Genomic DNA, 17,571 nt, shown 5'->3' with positions numbered 1-17,571 from the left:
TATTCATGCATCCTAAGGCATCTTCAGTGCCCCTGTCAAATCTACAAACTCACAGTATCTCTTTTCTTTTGTGAGAGAGATGAATCTGTTTAGCAAAGGAAACAATATTGTACTTTTGAAATTAGAGATATCCTGTGAGCTTTAAAGAGCAAGATCACAATAACAGAAAACAACCAAAAATGGGAAATCTTGACATTCTTGTACAGCAAGAAACACGACATCACTTTTAGTGCTTTCTTAAGTAGTTAAACGGACAAAAACATCAAAGTAACCCAGTAATCTTTATGTGGTCTTTTAAAAATGTAAAAGCTCATTTTAACTGCTAATTTCGGTCAAATTTGTCTTTAACAATCTGAGCCATTTGGCGTCACTTGGAGTGGTTGTTTAGCAGTGATGGCAGTGGAAAGCAGCGATAATGAGCAGCCTACCTCAGCGTCAGCAGCAGATCCTCATAGCCAAGCAGCGTAGCACGCTGATGAAACAATGACTCAGACACGGACAACAACACCCTAGACCTGTTACCGTGGCAACAATATCCACCGACAGGACTAATCCAAATAACAGCCTCTGTCTGATCTAGTCCTGAGTCTCGGGACTGGACAGACGAACGCAAGGCTGAGTGTTGTGGAGAGCGGGAGAATGACCTTCTCACAGCCTCTTCCAGCATCACAGAATCATCAGGGAGCCCCACCCTCCGTGCAGGGAGAGGGGGAGGGGAGTAAGGGAGTGAGGGAGGCATAAAGGGAGGTTGCTATTAGACACTGAGGCACTGCAGAATCAAAAGGACTACATACAAGAGCCTAAAATGCATGTCCCAACACACACCACGAGAACAAGTCTCTATGTGCAAACACTTTGTATACGTGTACATCGCTCATAGCCAAGCAGAAGGAAATCAAAAAGTGAGAAAATGCACCTTTAGCCTCAAGAGTACTGCTTACTGGGTTCAAGAGTATAGGTTTACAATTAGTTTATTTGTTTTATTACATAATTTTCTTTTATAGTTAAATTGTGTGGTCATTTTTCTTTTTCCCCCCATCATATATAATAAAAAGTGCTCATATGATGGGAAACCACATTTCCTTCACTTTTTTGAAATACTTTTTTTTTTTTTTAAATACGAAGTACATTTATGGAAACTAAGCTGCAAAACTCATTGTTTTTGTGATGTCACAAGAACCAAATCATTTAATATATGCACCTATTTTGCAGTTCAGCTCCACCCATTCATATCGAAGTTCACAGGTGAGTTTCAGCTCTGGGTGTTTTCTGAATGAGGCGCAAAGCAGGACAGCTAAATCAGAACAGAGCTCCTTTATCTCATATCAGTCTTAAAGGCCTTAAAACAGCCTGTTTAATTGTAAGGGATAAAGAATGGCTGGAAAATGGTCATGTAGAAATTAATTATTACTATTTTTGGTACATAAAACCACATAAATGCTGTAAGTGGACCTCAATGGACAAAATAAAATTTGATATGGGCCCTATAATTATATTGTTTCTCTTCTAAATTTTGCATTTTACTAACTTTTAGTCTTCTTTCACCTTTTTTCGTTGTTTTTCGTCTTTTCGTTTTGATTTATGCATGCTAATATGGTACTGTATGAATCAAACGTAATATTAAATTTACTGTTTTGTTTAGAGAAAAAGCACAAGCTAGGCAAAAACCACCTTCAGGGCCAGACTCCCTGCAAAGGCAAAGCACTGCACTCAGCTATACATTCTGATGCGAACGGAGCTGTGTTGCAGTAGAAATCAGGTGCACTATCTACAGAATTCTGACTCCAGAGATTTCTAACTTGATTTATTCTTGGTGCTCAAGCTCTCTTCATCCCCAAACAAACTCAAACTGAATGTATGTAGGGGGTGCAGCAGTAACTGGAGGGCAGAGAACAGCGCCTGGGTGATTATGCAAGAGGAAAAAGATCTCGGCTGGAGCAGATGTGCTAATGCATGCCCGGGAGAGACACAAGCTGGCCAGCATATATGGTCCAGCAGCAGTGTCCTCGGCTGCTCCAGGTTTTAGTCACCAAAGTAGAACCCAACATACTGCATCATTCAGCATCATCCCCCTTTTCACGCTAGTGCTCAATGATCCCTCTGACCCCTGATCCCGAGGGGGATACCAATCACCCCCCAGTATGTCTTTCTCCTTCTACAGAGTCCTCCCCACTCTCTCCCTGACGTCCCCAGTTCATTTGCATTCCTGCCAGCTTAATAATGCTCATATTGTCTGGCAAGAGATAAGGCTAATAATGCTGGAAAGAGCTGAGTGTTTATAGAACAGCAAAGTACATACTACTGTAAATGAGTCAAATGCAATGTAGATGTTTTTTTGTGTGTTTTTTTTCCCCCAAATACATAATAGTCATAGGTAAAAGTTTGGGCACTCTGGCTAAATTACATGTTTTGCTGATTTTCTAAGTGTAAATAAGTTAAACACATCCTCACAGAGGACAGATCTCTGCACATTTAATGCATAGTAGTGTTTATTTTCAGAACTTATTACAATGGAGGAAAAATGAAACAAAATATGGCCATATTTAAGTTCTCTGCAGAGGATCCATTAACTTTTCGCTTAGAAAAAAATCAGCAAAACATGTAATACTGGGGGTGTTCAAACTTTTGAATACAAATAAATATGCTAAATCCTTTCAGATGAACATAATAATAATAATAATAATAATAATAATAATAATAATATTTATTTCTCATACCAAATGTCCCTTGTGAAGCATCCTAAAGAAAAATAATAGCTTAAGAACACGTTTAAAAAAAAATTATGGGACAGAAAGGGGGCAAACAAAACAAATTCAGTGTACAATTTTTTGCTATAAACCTACTCCATGACATCATACCGTTAAACCCAGCACAGTTCTTCCCAAAGAAAAATCATCTAAACTGTACCACAAACACCATAGGCTACCACTGTTACTCCTAAAGGAAAAACAAGCATGGCTCAAAATCTTCACTCGGTAAACATAAGATTTAAACAAACAGAAACTAATTTCTGGGGAGGAAGCTGAGGATTATCCGCTGGTTCACTGCTCTGTTTGCACTGTCATCAGGAGCTCACACAAGGACTCGTGCCAGCCTTTTACACCATTTCCCCCAAATGCTTTCCATCAACATGTGCATCACTGCCATACTTATCTCTCAGAGTGTCCTGTACACACGACACAGCACAAACTAATCAGAGACACATACACCTCTCTGTGTTTGGTGGTTGGGATGGGGGATAGATCTCAGAAGCAGACACAAAGAGAAGAGGTAGGCAGGCAGACGGGAGGGCAGGAGACAGCTGTGTACGTAGGCAGGGTGTGGTCCAGCCGGTTGGACAACTGAGCCAAAGGGGTAAGTGACTGGGACACAGGCCTCCTCTCCTTCAAACACCACTTCACACACAGGCAAAGTACATGCAAAGATCCCACTTGGAATGTAATGATACTCAAATTTAATCATGTTACATACGTTGGGGTTTTTGCACCACAAATTATGAATGTGAAATTATGAATTATGAAATTATGAAAGTAAACAAACAAAAAAAAGATATAAAAATAATTTCTTTTCCCCAATTGCCAAGACCACAGCACATGGTGAAAGCACTGCAAATGCAAATTGCATTTCATAGGGCTCATATTTCACATTTCTTTTTCATTTTTTTCCTTGAGGTCCGCTTATAACATTGGTGCAGTTTATGTATCAAAAATGGTCATCATTCATTTTACGTGACAATTTTCTAACCCCCTTTATCCCTAAGACTTGAACAGGATGCATTTGTCACTGTGCTTTTAAGATAAAATAAATGGGCTCTGTTCTGATTGGCTGCCCTGTATTGTGTCTCATTCAAAAAGCACTCAAAAGCTAAAACACTCCCTAGAACTTCAATATGAATGTGCAGAGTTAACTGGTGGATATTTAAGCAATAAGCCCAGAGAGGCTACGGGTTATTAAGTTAAGTTAAGTGATACTTTTTTGATCCAACAACCGGGGAAATTCCACCTCCGCATTTAACCCATCCGTGAAGTGAAACGCCACATACACACCAGTGAACAGACACACACACTAGGGGGCAGTGAGCACACTTGCCCGGAGCGGAGGGCAGCCCTATCCACGGCGCCCGGGGAGCAGTTGGGGGTTAGGTGTCTTGCTCAAGGACACCTCAGTCAAGGACTGTCGGCCCTGGGGATCGAACCGGCAACGTTCCGGTCACAGGGCCAGCTCCCTAACCTCCAGCCCACGACTGCCCCAACACAAATTGCGACACAAAGTGCCTAAAACTCTCTCCTCATAATAAAAGCAACCATGCCAAGCAACCACAGACTGCTGCATGAGGAGAACATTCAATTGCCCATCACTACATACAGTGGTAATTTCATGATTTTTTTTTTTTGTCGTCATATAACAATGAACATTTGATAACTTTATATGTACCTTACGGTCACCAAATTATCACCGCGAGTCTTATTTTCCATTAATCCAGCAGCACCATCTTCTCGTGCTGGGGCTGAATCTCAAATGTCTCGCTGCTCCCTAGACAGTGCACTACGATGGAATTTAAATACCGCATGTACTCCAACAGTGCAAAACATAGCTAAGAAATAGTTATTTGGGATAACTGATGCACTATTTGACCACAGATGCTAGAATTTCTAAACTTTCATAGCACACCATTTAGGCAATATGGAGACTTTTATACTGCCATTTTTAAGTTAACCATACCATAAGTTCTTTAATTCAAGCCTGTGATATAAATGATGGTGTTGTTTATGCTGTTAACTACTTGGCCAGCCCAGTTCTAGTTAAGAAAATAAGCTGTAAGTCCATCTGTTTGAAAAAAAAAAAGAAAAAAAAAAAACACGTTCTTACTTCATCAACATACTCTGAGGTCCATGCGAGCAGCATGAGAGTCAAGGATTATTCCATTAACAGCACAAGGGTTTTTTCGTCCTGTGCTGTAGTAATATAGAGTTCAGTTGTTGTGAAGTGGGCATAGGTCTGAATATATCATGGATTTTACAACAGCTTTGAACGTGGCTGAGCGATTCAGATTTTAGGACCAGAAACTAGCAGTTCTATAAATGTAAATGAATTGGTTCTCATGACATCACAGAAAGACTAATGGTTTGCAGCATAGTTTAAAAGGTTAGAAGTACAACATGATATGTGCATTATTGTAATTACGATGTTTCCAACAGGACTTGAAGGCAACATAAATGAGGAATAGTTTCAGTTGCAAGTTTTTTTTCTTACTTTTATGGTTGATTCTTTTAGGAATATTACAGAAAGTGTTTTTAATCATTCCACTTTACACCAGTAGACCTGCCATCAAAAATATTTTATTGCATAAAATCCGAATTCGTTCAATTCACAGTACCATACCACAAGCCCTGTTTAAAAAAAAAAGAAAGAACATTAATATGTGTACCGTAACACCCCTAGATTCTCTCCAAAAACACAGAAGCCCACTCACTCTCGCCAGCAGCTCCACACAAACACCCTACACACAGCACAAGCTTTTCTTGCACTGCCACACAAGATGGATGGGCTGAGCAAAGACTCTGCTGTGTGCTGTCACGCTGCCACACAGCAGCACTAAACAGAGTCACTGTTGTAGTCGACAAGGATCAGTAAAGAATGACAAGGCTGCAGCAATGAATAAGCAGCTTCTGAAGTTTGGACACATACAGCCACTTCACTTCCCCGTCCTACGACAGGATGAGCACTTTGCTCATGACAGAACGACACTTCATGCTTTATTGTATATAAATGTAATGCAAGGATGACCATTCTAATATATGCTAATACAACTGCTTCATTGCTACTACTTCCAGCCATAAGCATGCCCTCAGTGTTAAACTGCTTTCAAATAAGCTAAACTATAATACTGGAGTTTATGGTAAGAGGATAAGTCAAACAATGGAGTCTCACTGAAAAAACTGGGGCCTGTGCAGCCATCCTTAATGACCTTCTAATCAATACTGCATAAGCACATCTTAAAAGCTTATTTAGCCAAATAACATAATGAAACATTATACACAAGGGACGCCCAATCCTGACCTTGAAGGTACAGCACCCATCACATCTGGCTCTAACATTAAGAGGCAACTGAAGACTTTCACTGCCTGGATCAGTTGCATTAAATCAACTTTAGAGCTAAACTCTGCAGGGTTGTAGATCTCCAGGTCGAGGACCGGACATCCCAGTCCTACACCAACACCATTTTAGGGGATGCTGTGACTCAGTATAAAACCTTTCAACTTGTCCTCAGTTATGGTTGAAAACAGTGTGCCATGGCATGTGCCTGGCATTGTTTTCAGGACGGTCATCCAGAAGACTGCTCCACTATAGATACAAACCGTTTAGTTTACATCTGCATACAAGGCAGGATGGTATAACAGCCATGCCTGCGTCGATGCATCAGCTTTTATATTTGTTTCTCATTTCTTCATGAGTCTTCCATGTGACCCTGTAATATTATGCGTATTACATCAACTTTCTTTTCTGTCCACTATTGCTAATGTTGAAGGTGACTCACTCAGTTATATATCTGCACCACTTAGCGAGCAACACAAACCAAGCCTGTGTGCTACCGTTTAGTACAACTGTAAATGTACATTAATAAGCTCCTAAAACGCCTAAAGAGAAGATTATACTAAGCCCTTGAAATCTTTAGGTCTTGAAACTAAATATGGTGGATTCTACATCATTAGCTTGCCATAAACTATATTAGTGTTTCCCCAACTCTTGAACTACACTGGCTACCATTCCTGACAAAACAAGTCATTTCCACACTGTGTTTTGTGCTTCAAGAACTGCTACGATATAAATTGTACCCTATTTTCTCAAAATGTGTTCATTCTTTCTGTCAGTGACCTGAACATTGTGTAGAGGCTCAAATATCTATTTTTGCACTACCCTCGTGTAGTTACTGTTTTATAGGACCAAGCGTGTCCAACCTGCATAGGCTACAGCCTCTAAACAAAATGAACATGTTTGGTCCCTGTCCACTGTGTAATATGAAGCTATGGGCGAATGTGCACTACTCCAGCGCACTGAAACATTTAATTATCCAGCCATTTATTGACTAATGGCTCTAAATTACAACACGTATATGAAAGGATAGGGCAGCTGGCTAACATCAGCTAGCTTTGACAGAACGGCTACCGCATAATGTTAGCTACGTCGGCTAACAGCTAAGACAGTCAACCTAGCTAGCTAACTAGCTAACTTACTATCTGCGTGACCGGTTTGACCACATGATATATCAGGGAAAGTCTTCTTCTGAGACGAGGATTCTGCTTGGAGAAGTGTAGCTACATCAGATAACGAACACACAAAACAGACACCAGTTAGGTCAGCTAACTCAACGACAAGGTTCGCCAGCTCATACCAGCGAAGCACTAGCGCGGTAACCTCGCTAGCATATGACATCATACCTCTCTATCGATATCCTCCGTCGGAATGAGTGTGCGGTGAATCCCCTGCCTCCTTTAGCTATTTCCACTGAACTGAGGAGCTTTCATGAAGCCATATGAGCGACGGCTACCAGCTGGAAGAGCGCAGCTCCGGAGTTTAAAACGCTGCTTTCTGTCTGCCTGCCTGTCAAGCCGACCGAAGCGGCAGCTGACCGAACTGAAGTGAAGTGACGCCGCCTAGCTCCACTCAGCGCGCTGGGCTCCACCAACACAGCTGGAGTGAGCAGAGAGAGGCGAGCTAGTCTGGAGAGCAGCACTTCGCTGATGCATAACAATTACACTGTGACCGACAGAACCTGGCGTTGTGTGCACTCAGCTTCAAACCACCATTTATATTTCAACAGTTAAACCCCCTTTCATTTCAAGACGTCGACTTTCTTCTGCTATAAGAAGCACAAACAAACCTCTTTGGAGAAAACCTCTGAGACAAACACCGACACGCCGCTGGCCGACCTCGATGACGTAATTCTCTCCTCTTTAAACGGGGCGTGGCTCTCAGAGAGCTACAGACAAAGCCGCGTTCACTGTTAGGTAATTGCCACGTCACCTTTCGCAGGTATACTTTAATCACTGCTGCTATATGCGTGCAAAGGCGTCCACACCCCTTCAAATCAGTGAATTCGGCTACTAACGTGCACCCTTTCTCACACAGATGCTCAATTGTACAAACGTATCTTGTATGATCTCCATAGAAAGACATTGCTAATAGAATAGGACGCTCTGCATCAGCTGAACAAGAGCCTAACTTTACCGATCTCAACACCAAGTATCAGCTAGAGGGGTATAAACACCTCCAGCACTGGGCTGTGGAGCAGTGGGACTGCGTTCTCTGAAGTAATGCAGCTCCATCCAATACCTTTGAGATTATTTGCAGTGGTCCAAAAAAATTATCCAACATCAGTATCTGACCTCACTGAGTGGATGCTGTGGATGAATGCAAGCAAAGCCTCACAGCAATATTCCAGCATCTAGTATAAAGCCTTCCCAGAAAAGTAGTGGCTATTGCTGCAGCAAAGGGGGGGATGAACACTCTATTAATACACCTGATTATGGAAGAACTGGGTGAGCAGGTTTCTACAAACCTTTGGACATGTACCACATAATACATGGAGAATTAGAGAGCACTTCTGTACAAAATGCTATTTAATTCTCCAATTATTAAGTGGATGAGATGTTTCCACTATAGTAACACACCTTATTCTCCACACAAAGAATATGTTTTCAGCTTAGCAGCTACAAATATTTACACCTTTGCCTAAAGAGGTGAAACTTGCAACTGTTATTAAAGCTAAATTTAATAAACACACACAACGGATGTTGTCACAAAGCAGCTTCACAGAGTTTCAGAAAGACAGTTTTAACAACCAAGCCATCAGCTTGTGAAACCAAGCCAATGTTACCAGCGCCATTCTGTCACTGTGAAATCTGACTTTTTCTAAAACAGTCCGCTGGCGCTATAGTTTCAATGTCACACTGCATGTAGAAAATAACAAATGCTGCATTCATGTTGTTAATTTATTTCCATTTTAAAATAATCCAAATAAATCATGTTTTGTGGGTAAAATCACTGACACAATCGTTTTGCTACACATGAAACTTTCAGTACTTCAAGCACATTTATTGCAAATATGAAAAGAGATTTGACTAACCAGGGACTCAGTTACTCTTAGTCCACACTAAAAGTAACTGGAAAAGATCTGTTTTTTTATGTTTCTGTGAAACTATTGACAAAAAATATTGAGATAAGTTTCATGATCAAAACAAATCTATTTTTATATATTTAAAATAATGGTAATTTAGAGCAGACAATAATCTGAGTCAATTATATTCAAGAAACAACTAAACGTTCTTTCATATAAAAAATTCGGCGTTGTAGGACAGCATTTATCACTGCCAACGACCTTAAAACTCATCTTCCGGCCATGTATGTTATCCTCCTACATGAAGTTACTGTGGTATAGTAGTTTGATTAATGATAAATGCACGCAGATCCATCCTAGACGACTGGAATTGCCTGCACAACCTTCTCATTCTAAATGCGACCGAAAGGGGGCGCGTTGTATCCGGTCTGCTGCGAGGCGTTCCCGTTTCTACTAGGAAGTAGATGCTAGTAGGAGATCTAGTAGGTTAAACTCTCTGTGGTTTAACGTTCACCGACCAATAGTAGACGAGAAGGAGCTGACGTAGGCTGAAAGTCTGGCGCATGGCGGAGGATGTAAATGACACTAGCAGACAAGACTGAAAGGTGAACCTTCAGAATAACAGAATTTGTTTATGCGGTTTAAACCAACCAGTTACACTAAACTAAGCCATAGATTCCGCGCTGTAACGAGCTCAGCAGGACGGACACTATGTCGTCAGTAGCCGGGGGGGTTAGGCTCCTGTGTGAAGTGCAGATAAATAAACACGCGGCTGTTTTCAGTTATTAAAGACAAAAAGCTGAGCGATTCTCTGTGATTACCACAGTCAGTTTATCGTAACGTGACGCTTAGACTTAAAATACAACTGGATGAAGCCGCACACTGTCCAGTGTGGTATTTGAAGGTGATGTAGAACAAACAGTGAATGAGAAGTGTCTTTATTATCCAGACTGACTTTACAGTGTGTTGTTTTTCAGAGCTGAGCCATGAGACTTCTCAGTCGGACAACGCGGTGTGTTTTCTCTCCGCCGGCAGGGGGCAGCAGAGGATTTTGGGGCTGGCTCAACGCCGTGTTCAACAAGTACTGTAGATCATAACAAGAAGGGGTCACGTGTAGAAGAAACCACACACACAAATACATTTTTACATTTACTGCATTTGGCTGATGCTCTTATCCAGAGCGACTTACCATTTGCAATGGTAGTGTTAGGAGTCTTGCCCAAGGACTCTTATTGGTATAGTGTAGTGTGCTTACCCAGGTGGGGCATTAAGTTAAGTGATACTTTTTTAATCCAACAACCGGGGAAATTTCACCTCCGCATTTAACCCATCCGTGAAGTGAAACACCACATACACACTAGTGAATACACACACACTAGGGGGCAGTGAGCACACTTGCCCGGAGGGGTGGGCAGCCCTATCCATGGCGCCCGGGGAGCAATTGGGGGTTAGGTGTCTTGCTCAAGGACACCTCAGTCATGTGCTGTCGGCACATGAACCCTAGTCTATAGCGTAGAAGGCAGAGGTGTTACCCACTACACTACACCAACCACAAATACGCAGAGCAGCCAGTGTATTAAGTATATATCTTTTTTTCTACTCTTATTGTCCATTTTATCAACCCTACTTACCCTATAGGTGAACTGTATAGTTCTACAGTTACAGACTGTAGTCCAACTGTTTCTCTGCATATTTTGTTCACCCTTTTTACCCTGTTCTTCAATGTTCAGGACCCCCTCAGGACCACCACAGAGCAGGTATCATTTAGGTATTGAATTATTCTCAGCAGTGACACTGATGTGGTGGTAGCATGTCAGTGTGTGCTGTGCTGCTCTGAGTGGATCAGACACAGCAGTGCTGCTGGAGATTTTAAACACCTCATTGTCACTGCTTGACTGAGAATAGTCCACCAACCAAAAATATCTAACCAAGAGCATCTAGTGACCATTATGAAGAACTAGACCAACATGAACTGTGCAGTAACAGATGAGCTGTCATCTCTAACTTTACATGTAGAAGCTGGACCAACAAGGCAGGAGTGTCTAGTGGAGTGGACAGTGAGTGGACACAATGTTTAAAAGCTCCAGCAGCACTGCTGTGCCTGATCCACTCTTACCAGCACAACACACATTAATAAACCACCTCTACATCAGTGTCACTGCAGTGCTGAGAATGTTCCACCACCTAAATAATACCTGCTCTGTGGTGGTCGTGAAAATTGAAGATGTGAAAGAGGGCTACCAAAGTATGCACAGAAAAAGATGGACTACAGGCTGTAGTTGCAAAACGATAAAGTGCGCCTATATGGAGCTGATTAAATGTACAGTTTTGATACACAGTATGGTGAACTTAATGTAGTGTACCTTAAGACACCTTAGATAAGGGGGACAATGGAAATATTCAGATTTGTATACATATCCTGTTGGTTGTTATATGTGTATGTAAACACAAGTGTTGAACTCATAATTACTAAAATATTAATGTAGTCCCTCAAACTACATTGGGGGGGCTACATGGCCTAAATTCAAAATGTAGCTTTTACCACAGCTGAGATTTTCTGTTTTAAATACCAGGAAAACCTGTGATTATGTATCAGAAAGTGGGAGGGACTACAAGGCTTTAGTGCACTTGAGGATGGGCCTATTTATTTATTTATTTACTTACTAAATAACTAACTAGCTGTCTTTTGTAGAAGCATGTCAGGCGGCTGACATTACTGCTAGAAATGTGATTATTTGTATTCATTAGCCTCTACTTCAGTGGCTATGCTACCAGTCAGAAGTTCCTTATTGCCCCAGCCAAAGAGTTGAGGGGAGGGGTAGTATGTACGCAATACATGCTGAGTACTATTGTAGTGAGAGAGCACCGATGGACGAAAATACGAAAAAGATACAAAATCGGGACTTCTGTCTGACTGCCGTGGCTGAGGGATGCAGTGTTGTGCTACAGAATATTACGTAACATGACAAACATGGTAAATGTTAGCTTTAGGCTGGAATGGCAGTTTAGGTTTTCTGTGTATTGTAACAGTGCTTCATACTCTCCTTTCCAAAGATATCTAGGTAAGACTGTACATCACAGTGAGCTTGCGGTCTCTGGCAGTTTATAAGACTGCTCACGCAGTCCTACATCAGTTTGTCTGTGCAAGTGACTGCATTACAAATGTTTAAATATCTTTACTTCTTACCTTGTGTGTTTCAACATAGCTTTATGAATGTAAAAATCTGTTGTCTGTGTCACAGAGTTGATTATGAACGGATTAAGGCAGTTGGTCCGGACCGTGCAGCTGCCGAATGGCTCCTGAGGTGTGGGGCCAAAGTTCGTTTCCGTGGTTTCGACCGTTGGCAGCACGACTATAATGGTCTCCCGACAGGACCACTGGGTCGCTACCAGATACAAGCCATCGATGCCACAGAGGCCTGCATCATGTACCGGGGCTTTGATTACTTGAGTGAGTGAAGTCCGCACACACTGTAGTAACACACATGCATGCAGTATGTTTCTTTTTGGGGAAATTGCTGCATTGTTACAAAAAGGTTTGATACAAACAAGCGTTTTTTTTACATATTTCAAAGACTAAGTTTCTTTTAGAGGACTACAATATGACATGTAAGTATTTGTCACAGTAGCAGTTTGGGATGCCAAACCTCACACACATTATTTTCTTGTTGTGCTGTCAGCACTCATCAGCACATGGGGGGATTTTCACTAGAAAAAAAGAAATTAATCAATTAGTTATTTAAGCCAAATCTACTCTGGAACATGGACAAATATTAGTTTTATGTTAAAGGTGTCTTACTTTTGTCTTGCTTAAAGAGGAATGTCACAGATATTTTAAAATGTTTGCATAGGTAAGTGGTTATGATGTAAACGTAGTCCTTCAGGTGGTTTTCATGTGAAATGCTCTGTTCTTGAGAAACTTACAGACAGGTTTGTTCACATAGATGGTGACAGAAAGTTCCTCCTGACTCCCGTTAGGAACCAGACGTCTGCCGCATGTCCACGTTGTTTTATGGGATCAGGTTTTGGCCCAAAACATGTTTAAGTTTCTTAATGGTGAAGGGATACATGCAGGGTGTTGTAGTGCAAAATAATCCCCAAAGAAAAGATATTCTTTTCAATTTTACCACAATTTTATGATTGTGAAACCTTACAACATTACATATAAAAACTCAGAAGACATGTGCAGGTTCACGGGTCAGTCTGAATAGTAAATAAAATGGTTACGTTCGTGTTGCACAGCACCTGGTTCCTGTTACCACCACTGCAAAGAAATCTGAGTTGGTAAGTTTCTCTACAATGGTCCATTTCTCATCAAACCACTCTGAATGGCTTCATTTAGATCTCAATAAATGAAAAATTGGCAAAATTCCTTTTTTAAAAAAGATTAACAGTGGAAACATTCCAATTTACAAGAAGGCAAGGTGTTCCTGAACTTTTGATGAGCAGTATAAAGGAATTTTGCAATGTGTGTCAAGACTCTGATTATTCAGATGCACATGCAGACCATGAGGTGGTCATAGTGCTACTGAGATTTGAAGCGTTTGGGTTAAACAGAGTCTAACGCCTCTTCTGAGAGCTTGTGTTATCCTTCATTCTCACTTGGCTGAGCAGGTGATCACATGTCAGCAGGCAATGCTGAGTGTGACGCACTGAAAAAGTTTCCCCACAGATAGAGGCAGGGTGTCGGGGTGAGAGGTGAGAAAGAAGAGAGAGTGTGTGTGCATGTGTGTGAAAGCTTTACCTGAGAGGGATGGATACGTGGGAAAGAATGACGACACACACAAAGATGAGCCTGTAGAGGGATAGTATTGTGTTTGTGCGTGTTTAAAGGAGAGGATTAATTCAGAGCAGAGAGAAATGCTTTGTGTACATCACAGAGAGAAAGTTTCCACTGTGTGTGTCAGAGGTCTGAGTGTCATTTAGCTGGGTGTCTGCAGGGGGATGGTGTTGTGTGTGTGTGTGTGTGTGTGTGTTGCTATTGAGGTGTGTAGAGTGACACTCAGTGAGGGGATGACTTACACACTGCCAGTCAGCACTTGTCTGTGGCCTTAAAGCAACCCTGTACCTCATCAGCCCTGCACCTCCTCATACATACACAGCACAACCCTACACCTCCTCAAATATACAAGACAACCCCTGCACCAGCACTCACTACCTCCACTCCATGAGCCACTTCAGGACACCACCATACAGGGATCACAATAGAAAGCGCATGAGTTAATAGTAATTACAGCTGCCTATACCTACAGATCCACCTTGTTTAAAGATATCTGAAAGATTTTTACCTGTAGATTTATTATTGTGGTTTTGCTGCACATTTGAGCTACGGTATTGTGCAAAAGTCAGAGACAACCCGTCATTTATTTAATTACCATTCCCTAGGAGGTAAGTTCAAATTATTAATTTTTTAGGATATTTCCGAGTAGATTAGATATAAGGTAATCTGTTAGACAGGGGAGAGTTAAAGAAGAATAAGGGAAAAATATGCAAGAACACTAAATTGTCCCCATCACATAAACAGTACTGAAAGCTTTCGTCTTTGAGAGAGAGGAGAAAATCAAGCCCCACCCTTAATTCAGATCTGAAAAAATCTGCAGGTGTTTCTGTCCGTCCTTCCACTGTGAGAAGACAACTCAACACTGAGTCTGAAAAGATGTGTAGCTGTCAAGAAGCGGTTACTGAGAAAAAGAAACAGACATGAAAGAAGAACGTTTGCAAATCAAACAAAGAAGCTGCTGATATTCTCAGAAAAATGAACTGACCGCCCCAGAGTCCAGACCTCAATGTCACTGAATGTGTTTGAGATCATTTGAATCATAAGAATCAGAAAATCCACCAAATTCTAGGACTGAGCTTTGGGAGCTGTGGAAAATTATTTTGGCAGATTTCTTTGAAAAGCTGAAAGTAAGTCTCTCAAAAAGAGTGAAAGCTGTAATAAGGTGAATAGTGAACACCTAAATACTGATGATTTACGAATTGGGATTGTGATAATTTGTGACAAATAAATGTTTTCTATGTTTTTTCCGAGGCTAAATAATGAAGAATTTAATGGCTGTTTTGACTGGAAATTAATGAATGAAGGGTGATGTATGGCATTTGCACAGTGTTGAATGTAACCTAATTGGTTACATAATGAATTACATTTATACCACTGTTCAAATTTTGGAATCACTTGGCATGTTAAAAAAAGAATGTCAACATATCTGTTAAAAGTCAATAATTTATACAATATCATATATATATATATATATATATATATATATATATATATATATATATATATATATATAATCATACATACATACATACATACAATAAAATAATAAATGATTTCCTGTAATTATCAGTTTACCTGATTTTTTTTTTTAAGTTATCTGCTTTGAGATTTGGTCTGCACCTTTAAAATGTGATGAATTCTGTTCATTTTATCATAATTTACACAAGCCTTCAAAAGTCTGGAGACTCACCATTTTCAGATAAAAATGTTGCAGATAAATGTATGAAATGATTAGATGTGTGCAGAATGATGAACACAGATGTAGAAGAGTCTTTAACTGAGAAAGCTGTTAAATATGAGGAGAGGAGAATGACTTTATAATAAAATTAACATCCAGAATGTCTCGTATTTGAAATACAGTGATCAAATCTCTGGCAGACAACTACTTGAGAAAGTACTATGAATAGATAATTATCGCATATTATTTATCATTCAATACATTTTTGGTGTACCTACAAACAAGCATGGACTAAACCATCTTACAGTACCTTCTGCTGTCTAGCTTATATTATTTAACACTATAAATTATTATTGAATAAAATAACATCATAAAAAAATAAACCTTCTATCTCCCTTTATCATATCTCTGTTCGTCTGAAAACGTCTAGCATTTCTTTATGCAGAGATTCATGGTGTCTTATTAATTATTTGAAAGCTGTGACGTTGCACAGAAGTAACATATTACAATCATTTTGTACACTGCAAAGAATTGATTTTATGCTTTATAATAACAGCTGTTAACAGGTGCTCTGACTAAAAATGACATTCTAAGCCTATCAGAGAAATTCCACAGTGTTTATATTTACATTAAATATATTGACGCTGGTCCCCGTCTCTGTCTGCTGTGCCTGTGGCTTGTTTCTGAATAGGAGTAAGTGGAAGGTAAATAGATGGTAAATCTCTTCCTGTCCTTTGTGTGGATGTGTGTGTAGATGGTCTGGAGCATGTAGAGGAGATAAAGCTGAATAAGTGTATATATATAGAGGATGCTTGTCTGGAGCGTTTGAGTCAGACGGAGAACCTGCAGGCCAGCTTGAGGACGATGTCGGTCATCTCCTGTGGCAACGTGACGGACAAAGGCATCATCGCTTTCCATCACCTGAGGTAAGAAACGAGCAGACAGCTGCTGACCTACCTTCATGAATAAATCTTCAGACTCATTGTCACTCCTCTGTTTCCAGCAGTGCTGTAGGGCTGCACTGTATGTTGTTTTTAATTGTGCCAGTTATGACTACCTTTTCAGTACTGATATTGCAGAAGTTTGCAATATGCTGTGCATATGACAAGATTTAGAATACTTCTGCAACTCTGCGAAGGCTGATGGGTGAACTAAGGCATTTGCACATCTTAAAAAACAAACATTTGGGTAAAAAAACACATAAGATCAATGGTTCAATTAATTGTTTTCAATTATAAGATATACTTCAATTGCAGTATTTAATATAATCTCAATATGGTGTTTTGACCATATTGTGCCATCCTAACTAAAATTTCCAACTGCTGAATTCATTTCCTCTCTAAATGCTTCTGCAGGTTCTAGAGTGATAAATAACTCCCTTTTGAGAATCTGAGTAAATTTGATCCTTTTTTTGCTTTGAAATTACAATGCTATTACAAAAACCTAAATTGCTGTTGTGCCCTCTTCCATATTCCTCAGCTCTTACTGTCTTACTGTACTGAATGTTATCTTACTTTCAGGAATCTGGAGTATCTGTTCCTCAGTGACCTGCCTGGAATAAAAGACAAAGAGAAAACGACAGACAGGCTGCAGACAGCGCTACCCAAGCTCACAATAGAGCTGGACTTGGCTTAGCCAATCACAGCCAGCCTAATTTGGCCAATTACATGGCCCCTCAAAACCAAGACCAGCCAATTAAACTCATAGGCTAGGATCCAGTGGCTGTTACCGAAGCAGCAGCAGTGAGAGTATGATAGCTAAAGGTGTGTGCAGTGCTGTGATGGCGCTTTCTGTGGTTCCTTCAGGAACCTGAAATCTGATGTATTAAAGAAGAATCTATTTACTGTGTACTACTGCACGTATCTGTATGTCCTTGTTTGAATTGTGACATATTTCTTGATGAACTAAAGATTAATGTGTAAAAGGATTCTAGCATGACACTAGTACTCCGTGACATACATTTCCAACTTGTAAGAAATTGTAAAAAGTTAAGAA

The 17,571-nt window shown here is 40.4% G+C and overlaps 2 protein-coding genes across 8 annotated transcripts in view; one reads left to right on the top strand and one right to left on the bottom strand.

The window, feature by feature from the left end:
• The window catches only part of klc1b (kinesin light chain 1b), a 37,559-nt gene extending 29,524 nt beyond the window's left edge, over positions 1–8,035 (bottom strand). Inside the window, exon 1 of one of the 7 annotated variants that reach the window (XM_017696636.2) lies at positions 7,883–8,035. The gene's annotated coding sequence lies outside the window, so the exon portion shown is untranslated. Of the gene's footprint in view, positions 1–428; positions 670–7,439; positions 7,786–7,882 lie in introns of those variants that run through there. The other 6 variants (XM_017696637.2, XM_017696633.2, XM_017696638.2 and 3 more) reach the window with 6 other exon arrangements.
• A 1,567-nt stretch (positions 8,036–9,602) lies between these two features.
• On the top strand, positions 9,603–17,438 carry dmac2l (distal membrane arm assembly complex 2 like). The gene is made up of 5 exons (XM_017696632.2): positions 9,603–9,723; positions 10,096–10,199; positions 12,361–12,569; positions 16,331–16,502; positions 17,097–17,438. Exons 2-5 carry the CDS (start codon positions 10,105–10,107, stop codon positions 17,209–17,211), a joined length of 591 nt encoding a protein of 196 aa, XP_017552121.1. The 5' UTR covers positions 9,603–9,723; positions 10,096–10,104; the 3' UTR covers positions 17,212–17,438.
• The last annotated feature ends 133 nt before the right edge of the window (positions 17,439–17,571 follow it).

The sequence above is a fragment of the Pygocentrus nattereri genome, chromosome 5, assembly GCF_015220715.1.
Source record: "Pygocentrus nattereri isolate fPygNat1 chromosome 5, fPygNat1.pri, whole genome shotgun sequence".
In the NCBI taxonomy this organism is placed as follows: domain Eukaryota; kingdom Metazoa; phylum Chordata; class Actinopteri; order Characiformes; family Serrasalmidae; genus Pygocentrus; species Pygocentrus nattereri.
The sequence above is the reverse complement of the archived record's forward strand: the minus strand, read 5'-3'. Positions and strand labels throughout refer to the sequence as shown.